Source organism: Nilaparvata lugens, chromosome 2, assembly GCF_014356525.2.
Source record: "Nilaparvata lugens isolate BPH chromosome 2, ASM1435652v1, whole genome shotgun sequence".
Taxonomy (NCBI): domain Eukaryota; kingdom Metazoa; phylum Arthropoda; class Insecta; order Hemiptera; family Delphacidae; genus Nilaparvata; species Nilaparvata lugens.
This window is the reverse complement of record NC_052505.1, coordinates 38075772-38089178: the sequence shown is the minus strand read 5'-3', so window position 1 is coordinate 38089178 and position 13407 is coordinate 38075772. Positions and strand designations below refer to the sequence as shown.

At 35.1% G+C, this 13407-nt stretch overlaps 1 protein-coding gene across 1 annotated transcript in view; it reads left to right on the top strand.

Moving 5' to 3' along the window:
• Nucleotides 1–1279: 1279 nt before the first annotated feature.
• Nucleotides 1280–13407, top strand: part of LOC111046907 — a 56071-nt gene continuing 43943 nt past the window's right edge. Inside the window, exons 1-6 of the mRNA XM_039420068.1 lie at nucleotides 1280–1656; nucleotides 5516–5725; nucleotides 8804–9004; nucleotides 10361–10515; nucleotides 11694–11888; nucleotides 12281–12436. Coding sequence (XP_039276002.1) covers nucleotides 1615–1656; nucleotides 5516–5725; nucleotides 8804–9004; nucleotides 10361–10515; nucleotides 11694–11888; nucleotides 12281–12436 — 959 coding nt within the window. The 5' untranslated portion in view covers nucleotides 1280–1614. The remainder of the gene's footprint in view (nucleotides 1657–5515; nucleotides 5726–8803; nucleotides 9005–10360; nucleotides 10516–11693; nucleotides 11889–12280; nucleotides 12437–13407) is intronic.

Here is a 13407-nt window from a genome sequence, read left to right as displayed (position 1 = left end):
TTTGACATGCTCACCGCCTAACTGGTCCCAACAAATCTGCATAGTAAAAATTGTGTATAACATTCCTTCCAAATTCATTTCTTAATTTGTCTAGTGTTGCAAAACTGAAGATTCCACACTCAACACTGAAGCTGCTCCAACAGTCGTGGGAAAATGCGTAAACTTGTGAAATTCAGAAATTATACATCAAATTAAAGAGAATTTGATGTTCTATAAGCTCATAATCATTATGGATTTCTTCCTTGAAATTTTTAAAAGTTACAAAGGCAAAAAATTGGAGGCAAACTGGTTTTCCTAGAAAATGTCACACTTTCAAGAGTGGATATCTCGAAAACTATAAAATTAATACTAAATAGAAAAAGTTGTAAGATCGATGTTGTAGGAAATTATTTATAGAATAGTCAGTCATGTACCGTACCGTACTTGAGTTGCATAGCCCCGGTTGCACCCGGGCCCTAGAGTCGTATATAGTTATATGGTATCATATATGCGAGAAACCAAAAAAATAATGATACCGCGTTTAACTACCGCCCACGCCCTTGGCTCAGCGGGCAGGGGTGGGGACCTTTTTTAGTATGTTTACCTCCCTAAACTTACTACCCTAAACAGTACTGCGGGGTCAAAATATTGCCTTCTAAACTTTTTCTCCAATAGGTAGGCTATAGGTACCCTTTTTAATTAAGCATTCATTGCCTTGACTATCATAGATATATTTCTCAAGTCGAAATTATACACAAAATAAAGTATTTGCTTCCATAATTTGAACTTGATCAAGATTTGGTGCGGCCAACCTTACGGTAGTCTTTTTGTATGCTGAGCTGCTGCTGGCGGTGGCTGCTAAGGTAAGAACAATATATCCTAGAAAACTACATCGATGGCAACAATTAATCGATATCTCCAACTCTTAGTTTTAGAAAGCTTTTGCTTAGAATAAGTACAGAATGGAAACTTGTAATAAATCGCCTATCTAACCAATGCTTTTTACATTACCCCAATACTGAACACGTCACGTGACCTTGGGAAGTTCCAATCCTGGTCTTCTGATTGGCTCGTAGCAGTGAACGAGATCAATTGATCCGGATCATTGAAGTGATCCGAACCTACCATCAATACTATTACAATGCGGCGCTTCCTAACAAGATGGCGAATTTTGGCGTCAGGGTATAGCCAAGTTTCCGTACTGTATGTATATTGTGGTACTATTACAATGCGGCGCTTCCTAACAAGATGGCGGATTTTAGCGTCAGGGTACTAGCCAAGTTTCCGTACTGTATGTATACTGTGGCTTTTGCCTGTGAGTGAGCCAGTGAGGTTAGTTTCACTTTGTAAACAATAGGAATAGGCTACACATTCTATTTCTTCTATAGAAATATTATAGATTTATTTCCTCTAGTAAATTTTATTCAATCTTGTGATCTAAAAAAGTTGGTCATAATTTAAAAGTAGTGTCAAATTTTTGTACTAAATAACTTTTATTTTATTAGGTGGGTAGGTACGGTAACTGATTTCGCATGACAAATAATGTAAAAATGTGACTGCCCTGAAACTACTGTACTGTTGGTTTTACAGAATTTTATATTCTATTTATTGCATTGGAGTTATTCTCTACAAACTATGAGTAACATATATGTGCAAGAACCGCCAACAAATGGCAAGGTGAGTGGCGTTTATCTCCATATAAACATTCATACAATCCACTTATATTTATATAAACCACAACATGTCTGTGGCCAAAAAGCATGGGTACGTTAGACTTACTGTAATTACACCGTATACTCAATTTTTAGTTTTTCTTATCAATCTATCAGCCAAGTTCAAGAATATCTTATCATAATTATGTAGACTTACATGGTAGGCCTACATGAACATAACATAATCACTGCATGAACAATATCATCACTACCATCAGTGAAGGTTCTTTTACATGTGGGGTTGAAAAGACATGGTACTCAGATCATTGGGCTCTCACATTTAAAACAAGATTATTTTCAAAACATTCAGGAAGCAATTGCACAGAAACCAAAACTATTCGACACATCAACAGTGACAGTATTATACATTTTCAAAATTTGCTACATAAAATAAATTGGATGGACCTATATAGAGATGGCAATCTAGAACTAAAAACCTCCTTTTTCCTGAGTACACTCAAGAATATTGTGGATTTGACATTTCCATTGAAGACTGTAAAATTAAAGACAACAGCTCCTAAGCCAGGCAAAATCTATAGTGTTGAATTAATGAATATCAAGAATATGTGTGATCTGCTCTATGATGTTTATCTTAATACTGGTGATAATGAAATAAAGATTCTGTATAAAATTAGAAAAAAGGAATTCAAAGACATGTTAGTGACTCTAAGGAAGACACAAAATGACAAAAAAAAATTATTGAATCCAAAAACAAGAGCAGGGCAATTTGGTGTATAATTAAAAAACTGAGTAAATCCAAGTCAATGATTAAAAAAGGCTCACTAAACTCAAATCAGTTCAACAAATTCTTTACAGAAAACATAGATAAAATTGTAGCTGAAGTTGAAAGTAAAAGTTGCAGTCATAGTGCAATGGACTTTTTGAGAGCTGGTTACTGTGCGCCCACGTCCAGATTTGAATTTGAATTAGTTGAAACAGATAACATAATTAATATACTCAAGAAAATAAAGGGGAGTAATAGTGCAGACGTCTATGACATTAGTCCTAGGATGCTTAAACTCAGTCTTGATTATATTATAGATCCTCTTACACACTTAGTTAATAGTTCAATCCTTGAAGGTGTTTTTCCACAAAGCTTGAAGATGAATAAAGTTCTGCCCATATATAAAAAGGCTGTAGATCAGATTATAATAACTTTAGACCTATTAACATAACCACTACTGTTTCAAAAGTACTTGAAAAGGCTCTAAATGATCAAATTGTGGATTACTTCGAAAGAAACAATCTTTTCAACAATTCTCAGTTTGGATATAGGACTGGGAGAAATACGGTTAGAGCTGCAATCGATCTATACAGGGATTGTCTGAATTCTTTGGAAAACAAGAAATTTACTCAGACTAAATTGTTTGACCTGTCAAAAGCATTTGACACTGTATCGCACAAATTGTTGCTAGATAAGCTTGCATTTTATGGCTTCCAGGAAAGATCTTTGAGACTGGTAGAATCTTATTTGGGGGATCGATTCCAGAAGGTTGTTTTTGAGGAATCTGAGTCACAGTATCTACCTGTCTCCCATGGCGTGCCTCAGGGTTCTATTTTGGGGCCTATTTTGTTCATCGTCTATATAAATGATCTACCAACAATTGTAAACCCTCCAGCCAAAAGCTATTTGTTTGCGGATGATCTGTGTGTTTTTCTGAGCTTTCCCACAGTAGTTTCATTGAGTCAAGCTTCCCAGGACTTGGCTGATTCGATCGAAAGCTGGTGTAATTCAAATTTATTATGTGTAAACTCTGATAAAGTTCAGAACTTGACTATCAGTTATAATAGAAGACTGACTATGAATGAGGAGAAAGAGGCAAAGTTTCTGGGCTTCACACTTGACACTTGCCTTAGTTGGTCCCAGCATATTGACATTGTTGCTAGCAAGCTGAATAAGGGGGTCTTCTTAATTAGAAAACTGAGGTCATATGTCAGTTTGGATGTTTTAAAGGTGATTTATTATGCTCACATCAATTCTCATCTGTCATATGGCACCATACTTTGGGGTTCCAGAGCTTACAGTGGTAGACTTTTTAGAATACAGAGAAAGTCTATCAGACTGATTTGTGGGCTTTCTAAGCGAGCACAGTGTGATGAGCATTTTAAAATTCTGGGAATATTGACTCTACCTTCAATATTTGTTCAACAGAGCCTTATTTATGTTGAGGAGAATTTGGAGAAGTTTGTGGAGCAGGGGGTAGTTCATAGCCATAACACTAGAAATAGGGGTAATTTGACTACTTATCGGTATACCTATTCTAGTACACAAAAAACATTTCTATTTTTATCAATAAAATTGTTTAATTCACTTCCTGAAGATCTTAGAAATATGGAGAATGGAACTTTTAAAATTCATATGAAACGTTTCTTAGCAGCTAACCCTTTAAACAAGATTGAAGATTTTTATACATTAGCTAGGAATATTCGGTTATAAGTTGAAAATCAGGTGACATATTATCATAGGGTACTGATAGTGTAACTTACTGATGTAATATATTTTTATTTTGTATCATGTTGTATATATTTGACACTTGTATTGTATCTGATGACCTCAGATATTGCTGCAATAAAGATTCTATTCTATTCATATAAGCATGTTAGGCTATAGATTATAATAACATGAAAATTTGATTTTTGTAATTTAACAGTAGGCTACTAGGTGAGCGTAAGGTTTATGAGTTAGTCTAGCGCAAGATTATAAATAGAAGTGATAATCCGGGTATACAAGGCTTAATTCACACAGAACGGACTTTGGGCTGAGAGTTGCCGCATACTTTTGTTCCTTCCATCCCTCCCGCATGTAGACAATAATCCAAATTTCACAGACGAGAGACATCTTTTGCAGCGTACAATAACTGGCACATCACATTACTTTTTTGCCACTTGTTTAAAATGAGAATCTAATAGAAGACATGCAGAGATTAAATGTCACTTTCATTTCACGGTCCCCTCTGGTGTGCATTCCATACACCACGCCTCCGCCGCGTCTGTACCGCTTCTCTGTCCGATGTCTGTATTGTAAAAATTGGGTCTTGAAAGGGCTCCATACTCTAGGGAACTTGGATCGGCAAACTTTGTTCTTGCGAACCAAGTTCCCCATTGTATGTGGAAAATTGGCGAACCGCAAACCAAATTAATGACGAATTTGGTCTTCAATCTGGATTAAAAACTTAGTTTGGCTCGTTCGCCAGGGCAATATATCCTATCTATATATATTCCCACAGCAGCTACAAACTTTGAAACACTCATCTCTAGACCCCGAAAGACACTGAAATAACGAATGGTTGTTCGCTCTCCCCACTACAGAGTATGGGAAAAATCCTACAAGAACTTGGTAGCCCTTAAGGGGATTCCTACCAGAGTGACCAGAGACCAAGCTAATTTTGTCAGTGTAGCCCTGATAAAGATCAAGTTCAAGTCGATACTTTGTCGTTAGACATATCCTATATCCATGATAAAAACAAAAAATATCAATCAAAAGGAACACAATGAGAACTATAAAAAAGTAACGCAATAACAATTAGGCCAATGGCATTGTTTGACAAGAGTGTGGATGGTTGGTTTACCAGCGCTCGCCTTCATTGACTTTCGCTGGGATGGCCTTCTCTCAACAAAAATCGGAGCGATGGCCAAAGAAGGGCTATGAAGGCGAGCGCAGGCAAACCACCCATCCACACTCTGGCGCTCAACGTCATTTGTACGCATTGGCCGATACGGTGGATGCGCCATGAGAGGCATCCTGAAGACACGCGAAGTAAATTGAGACACATTTATATATCAATGAATATGTGTATTGCAACGACTTCTTTACATTTTTACAGGTTCTTTTGAAGACATCAGTTGGTGATTTGGACATAGAACTGTGGTCTAAGGAGGCTCCCAAAGCATGTCGTAATTTTGTGCAATTGTGCATGGAAAACTACTACAATGGAACAATTTTCCATAGAATCGTTAAAGGGTTCATTGCTCAAGGTGGCGACCCCACCGGGACGGGCACTGGAGGAGAATCTATTTACGGCGAGCCATTCAAGGTTAGTAAATTCATGAGTTTGCAATAATCAACGTGTTTTATAATCGAATTAGAATAATAAGTAAATTAACCTTAACAAACATTAAGTTGAGCGGTGTAAATGAGCTCAACACTGCTGTTACGTCCACGTTATAATGGCAGTGTTTGGTTAGCAATGTTATTACTATCCTTGTCTATCATTCAACAAAGCGGATAGCGCTATCTCTTTCTCGCTTTCCTCTATTGCCAGATCGTCTTTTAACAATGTAGAATTAATTAACAAAATATTTCATCTTAATTATGAAAATTCATCATGAAATTATTGAAAAATATAATTTCTTGCTTAATAAAATATAGGTGATCACTGTATTTTAAACGAGAATGAACCGTTAATATTACATCAATAAACCTGTATCAGCTACCGTCTAAAGGAGGCATTGACAAGACGGAGGTTCAGCAACATTGTTCTCCTATATTTCTCCACTGCCATTATTACGTGGACCTCACTATAGATCACGTAATCATCTCAATCCTGGGCGGATACGACTCACTATAAACTGGAAGATGTATTTGTATTGAGGAATAAAATTAGCCTACCTTTTGTAAACCAAATAGAAATAATGGGTAAAACTACTGTAGGCCTACCTGCACTTAGGCGTATTCGTGACAAGACACATTAAAGATACATTCATGAGCATTTCACTCCATTGACTAAACGAATCAAGTAGCAATGATTTCAATTTTTTTTTAATTTCAAAATTTTATTATTTTTTTTATTTTCCCAGACAAATTATCATACCGGTACTGTACTATATTGTATATACAACAATATACTGTACTTGAAAATTATCACAAATCACTGCACCACTGCACAATACATACACCTTATAACAGTCGATCCTAAATAGGTAAAAATACTAGTTCATATTCAAGAAAAAAAATTTTCTTTACTAGGAAATTGTAATTTTAATGTTTGTATCCCTTTTCAAGTAAGTTCCTAATAACGAATTGTAGACCTGAGGGTTATAAATTCAAATTGCACAGGTCTCAAAACTAACATGACTAGATTTGTAACATTTAGGATGCTCGATCGATGTATACTGAGAGTGAACACTATTATGTATTGTAGGTTTGACTACACAATCAATAAGCATTGAAAAATTGAAAGGCATGTCAAGCTCAGAATTGCCAGTCTTTTGAATAGAGGTTTATAATGCGAGGGAGGTGATGCATTGCACATAGTCTCAACTCATATTCTCTAATACAAGAAGAGATTGAGAGTAACTAATCATGTTATTCTATTTATTTATTTTCTGTATTTTTCAATACCTGTTGACATGGCCAGTTGTTGAGTGTTTTGGCTTAATAAAATTGAATTGAATTGCAATTTGTCCAGACTATGGCAATGTGACAGATGTGAATAAAAATAGCCATAATAAACATTCAATAATATTCAGATACCATTTGTTTAAATTTTCCTCTAATAAAGACTTTACTCTGGTAACTTTAGTGATAGTGTAGTCTATATGACATTTCCATTTCAAGTTGCTCTGGATAAAAATATCTAAAAATGTGATAGAAAATAAGAAGCGTTCATGTTATTTTATGACATAAATAAATTTTGATTTTTATTCAGATTAAGAGCTAATTTGTTGGTATTATACCAGTCAGTCATGACTCATGATATCTACATTTTTAAGACAGCTTCACAGAACTCGTGGTCAATTTTAATATTCAAACACAGGCTATATCATCAGCGTACATATAACACGTAGTATTTTAATCTCCTATATTAAGTGGTTAGTGTTCATGAAAATTTTATCTTATCTTATCTTATCATGATTATCTTATCTTATCTTATCTTAAAATATAAAAATTGAGGGCCTAATATCGGTTCCTGTGGAATACCATTAGGAACTTATCGAAGATCAGTCATAACTCACTGGAGACAAACCATCTAGTGATCTTTTGTTCCTGGCTGTCAGAACCACGTCATCTGCATATGCCATGTATTGAAGTGTTCTATCCATGATGGTCCCATTTGGGTTGACTGTCAAACCACATCACCTTTCCAAATTGGGAAAATAATTTCAATTATTTCTGAAGGGAAAACAAAAAGCTTCTTGCATATCGAAAATTTGATGTTTTCTGCTCGAAATATCTTGACAATTACAAACATAATTATTAATTGAAGACTAACTATAGGTCGGATGAAAACGGTCCACAAATCAATAGAGAGGAGACATTTTTCCAATTATTTGGATATGAAGCTCTTACTTATTACGACATCCCATCATAATTCTGAATCTGAGGCAAGTGATATTTAATAGAAAAACATATTTTCGCTATTTTTTACATTTTAGCAACAATTTTTTAGTATGTCCAAATTATTCAACTTGAGAAATTCAGTGTTGAAAATCATTTCAATTTCTTCAAATACCCAGTTACCTATTCAGCTTACTCAAGTTACCATATTTATCATACAAATTATAAGAGATAACACTTTCTTCATGCCTTGCAATCTTTTCAATCTTACTCATGTCTAGTTTTGTGTGTTTAGCTTCCTCATTAGTCACATTGTTAGTCTCTGCTAGAATTATTACTGAATAATCAACTTTTATATCTTCAGTGAGAGCGTCAATATCGTGTGATACTTCATCCAAAGTACACCCCGGTTTAAAAACACTTGTACAAAGCCACCTCTTCTTAACTCATGATGCAAATCCCATCCAATTCTCTTTGTCCATTTGTCTCATCTTTTTCAGATTCTTTTTTTTTCAGTTATCACCCTTTTAGTCACCCCTATGTTACTTCCATCTCGTCTCTTCAAAAACATTTTTGGCTTGATCATGTGCCACGTGGGTGTCGCAAGAATATCAAAACGAATTTTAGTTGACAAATTAATATTACTCTTAAAATAAATGAGGTGCGACTTGAGAGTTCTAACACCAATTCTGAGCCAGCGAGGTTAATCGATATATATTATTCTATTATAGGCAGTTCATTGTTAAAATATTTGATACTGCTCATTTATAAGACTTGTATTATTGGCTATGGAAAGATTATCGAATGAATAATTGTTCTATTATTGTTGTTCCAGGATGAAATACATTCTAGACTACGCTTTAATAGACGTGGCTTGGTGGCTATGGCTAATGCAGGCAAAGATGACAATGGTTCCCAGTTCTTTTTCACCTTTGCTGCAGCTAATGAATTGCAGGGCAAGCATACAATATTTGGAAAGATATCAGGAGAAACTATTTATAATATGTTGAAGCTTGAAGATGCACTTGTCGATCATGTAAGTATTGCTTTAATAGTCAAGTATGCAAATGTTCATTCCTCTGTTTACTTTTTTATTGTATTTGCATTATAAATGTTGTTATTTGAAGTATTTTATCTCCATTGTTGACATATTGTTATGTTCATATTTTTGACACCTATAATGACCAAACTACGATGATAAATTTCACTATAGTGTGGTCCACGTTATAATGGCAGTGGATAAAGATAGGAGAATGGCAATGCCGATTCTCTGCATTAATAAATTATATTTCTACACTGTCAAAAACATAATTGGCATCGTTGTGGACCTAGAAAAGGATAGTACCACCGGCTTTGTCGAATGATAGACAAGGATAGCAAAACCAAAGTTGAACAAATACTGTCATTATAACGTGGACCTCACTAGCCTATAGGATTCACTTTCTCAGCAGTTGAAAGTTCAATAACAGCGTGTTGTTCAATTCTGGTTTACATAACACCAGAACACGACGCCATACTCTCACCAACCAAACCTAACTGGATGAACGCAACCCCTTCAAACTACGCAGCCGTGTAGAGGATGAATAGAAATTGCACATGCCACCAGGCTCGCTTCTGAGGGTTATTTGGTTTGTGCTCCACAAGCATGTGTGCATCACTTATCAATAACAATCACACACTGTACAGTACTCTATCACCCAATGCCATTTTGTAACTTATCTTTTAGTACTGTTTGGGTTCTCGCAGACCAAATTAGCTGGATTTCAATGTGCTTAATTGAACAAATCCTCTGTTCTGTTCTCTCAAAATTCCTATAATTCTCAAAATATATTGTTGCGAGATGAAGAATTAAAGCTAAAGCCTACTTTCATTCTGGCAATTTGCAATATCATAACATGGCGAGTTGTGCCAGTTAGTTAAGCGACTCTTACGACTTTTCGTCTATTGTTCCCATATCGGCGCAAACTGCATAAAATTGGGTGTAATGACATAGTGAGTGGACGCCAACTTACAATAGAGCTTTAGTGACCTTGAACACTCATTTTTTGGAGTCTTCGGAAATCTGACTTACGTGCATAGTATTTGGGAGTGCTGGATCCAAATCCAATCAGAATCTATCTATCTTTATTCAGGCTATAAGACAGTTGGAATTTGAGAGAAAAATATATGAGTAATCATTTTCAAAATACCAAACCACAACAACATTTGTTTTGCGGCTGATTGGTATTGCGCAAGTAACTGCCGAGTTGAAATGTAGACTTTTCCATTTCTACAAGTTCCCGTCGACCTCTACTCATGTTGCTGCGTTAAATCTGTAGTAATGGAAACGAGTCTTAATTGGTGAAGCTTTTATGGTTTAATTGTATTGGCATTTATCAAAATACTTTTACAGGATGACAGACCGCAGTATCCGCAGAAAATAATCTCTGCTGAAATCCTTAGCAATCCTTTTGATGACATTGTTCCAAGAACTAAAAAGAGAGATGAAGATTCTGAAAATCAAAATGCCAGTGAAGAAGGGAAAAAGAAGAAAAAAGCTGGTGTCAAGTAAGAGCAAATTCATTCCAAAATAAGATCGTAAACAATGAATCTGTTGATTTACATAAGTTAATCAGGGAATGAGAAATTCATTCTTGGCCATGTGTTTCTTCATCAAAAATAATGTTCTCTATTACCTACTAGAATTATGATATTTGCAAGTGCTTTTCAAGATGTTTACATGTGAAACATTGATGTCATTAGCAATGTCAGTGGCAAGGTTCATGTTGTACTTTGGGTAGTAGGCCTACTAACCAAAATAAAATCACAGTTTGATTTTTCTTTCAAGATACATTGCAGACGTATATAATATTCTTAACTTGATAAATCTCATCTCAAAGGCTTTACGACGTTGGATATTTCTTCAGTAAATGCTATTATTTATATTCTAAGCCCAACCTTACTATTTTCAAAAAAATCTTCACTTTTCTAGCACAAACTTTTTTTAATAGGCTTCATGTGGACATAAAAAGGTGTAGGCAGAAGACAACTTTCTGCAGATTATTGCATAGCATAGCCATCTGGTACTTGAAGATGTTTCTGGCTATTATGACAGCATTGTTTGAACTGCAGGCCTGCACAGTAGTACACATCGTGTTGTCAGTAGAAGCAATACAGTACTAGGTACTTTCATATTAATGTGCATATGATGATGATGAGGTTCAAATTACAAATGATTCCCATTCAATTTTGTTAATATTGTTCTTGTTTTTCCATTTATTTTTTTACAACTGGTAAGCGCGACAATTTTTTTAGTTTGTTATGTTATTGTGTATAGTGCAATATTGTTAGTATTATTATAATGTTCAACTGATACTGAGGTTCTCTTTCCTTTTTTTCTTGTCTTTGTTTTATCATTTTTTCTTCTCTTTCTTAATTTTCTTTGTGTTAACTGTAACACTTCCTTTTTTTCTGCTCAAACAGGTTTTTGTAACCTTTGGGACTATTTTCAATGATAATGATTTTTGTAATGCTCTGTAGGGTATGATTATGATTTTTTAGTTATCTTGTAATTACTTCCGTAACTGGTAATTTCATGCTCTGTATATATTGTAAAAATTGGGAAATAAATTGAATTGATTTGACAACGAATAAGAATTTAATATAATAAATTGAATTGATTTGGTAATGAATAAGAATTTAATATAATTCCAAAAAGATTCCATTTCATTTGCTTCTACTTCTAGGAACTACAAACTGCTTTCCTTTGGCGAAGAAGCAGAAGAAGATGAAGAAGAATCAGTGGTGGCCAGCAAAGCGTTTGCAGGCAAAAGCAAGTCCACTCATGACTTGTTGGATGATCCCAAGCTGAGTGCAATGCCAGCTGTCGACAAGGAGCAGTCTTCTGCCAGCGATCAAGATAGTGAAACTGACCAATCCAGGTATTTCAAATTAATACTCTTCATTCTTCTTATTTGTTCCAATGTACATAGAATTATTCATTACAAATATTCCACGGAGTTTTACTCTTACTCGGCACCAAGGTTTCGTAATGTTCTATCCGTTGAAATAAGCTGTAAATGTGGTTGTGAGATCAATTTTACTGGAAAGATTACCGTGATGTTTCTCAATAGAATTGGATAGTTAGGTACTTGAAATTCATGATCTGGTAATTGTAGTATACTGTATTACAATTTCAGTTGCCATACATAATTTATTATCAGTTACCAAATCTATCTGTACAAATGAGTTACATAAACCAAACATACAATTGAATTGTGAAGAGTTAACACTTTCATATTTTTATATTTAATGCATTTCTTCATTTTCACAGACAAAAAACGGTGGAAAATGTGCGATCTAAACTAAAAAAGTCTAGCAACAAATCGAGAATTCCAGAGCCTGAGCCGGATAAAGTTGTCGATGATGAAGAAGAATTTGAAGAGTATGACTTTCATAAAGAGAAAAGGGAGGAAAGAAAACGTAAAGCGTAAGTACTCTAATTAAAATCATTAATATTGTTCAGCAGAAACACTTATCAAACTGTAAAATAATAATTGATTTGATCACGAAAATTTGATTTATCTGTCATTAATAGGGTTTCCAACAATTTCTTACATTATTCAATAATTCATAATTTATTTTATTGATATAATGCTTAATTTACTTTATCCGGCTCTATACTCGTGGATGGACTTCGGTCTACTCAACAAAGCGCCTCCATTCGTCTCTATCCTGTGCACTCTGCTGCCAGCTTGCCACGCCCAGCACACGCAGGTCACCAATCGCGGCATTCAGCCATCTTGTCCGTGGATGACCTCTCTTTTTCGTTCCAAGCATTCTTTCCTCCAGCAGTCTTGATGGTAACATCTCATCACTCATTCTAGCTAAAAGTCCAAGCCATTCAATACTTCTGGCTCTTATGAATCTCACCATATTTCCTGCTCCAATGGCATGGTCTATCTCACTATCAAATATGGCTCTCCACACTCCTTCGTCACTTGTTTGTTGGTCCCCAGATTCTCCTGTACATTTTTCTTTCAAATGACCTTAATGCTTTTTCATCTCTGTTCAAGATAGTCCACGTTTCGGCCTCATAGGTTACAACTGGTCTTACTAACGAAATGAACATTTTCAACTTTTTTTCCTAGAGATTAGTCTGCTTTTAATAATTTTTTGATTAGAAAAGTATGCTCTGATACCCATCATTATTCGATTATGTATTTTTTGACTGGTCTTATTGTCTGCTGTCAGGCTTACCCCAAGATATTTGAGCTCTTACGCCTTCTATAGTACAGTCATCAGCTATTTCCAGATTGCATACTTGCCTTCTTGCTTGATTTGCAGACATTCTCATATATTTCGTTTTTTTTTAACTTCAAGACCCACCTCTCTTGCTTCTTCCTTCATTTTGTTGAAAATTTCTTTGAGGCTTTCTTGATATCTTGAGACAAGGACAAC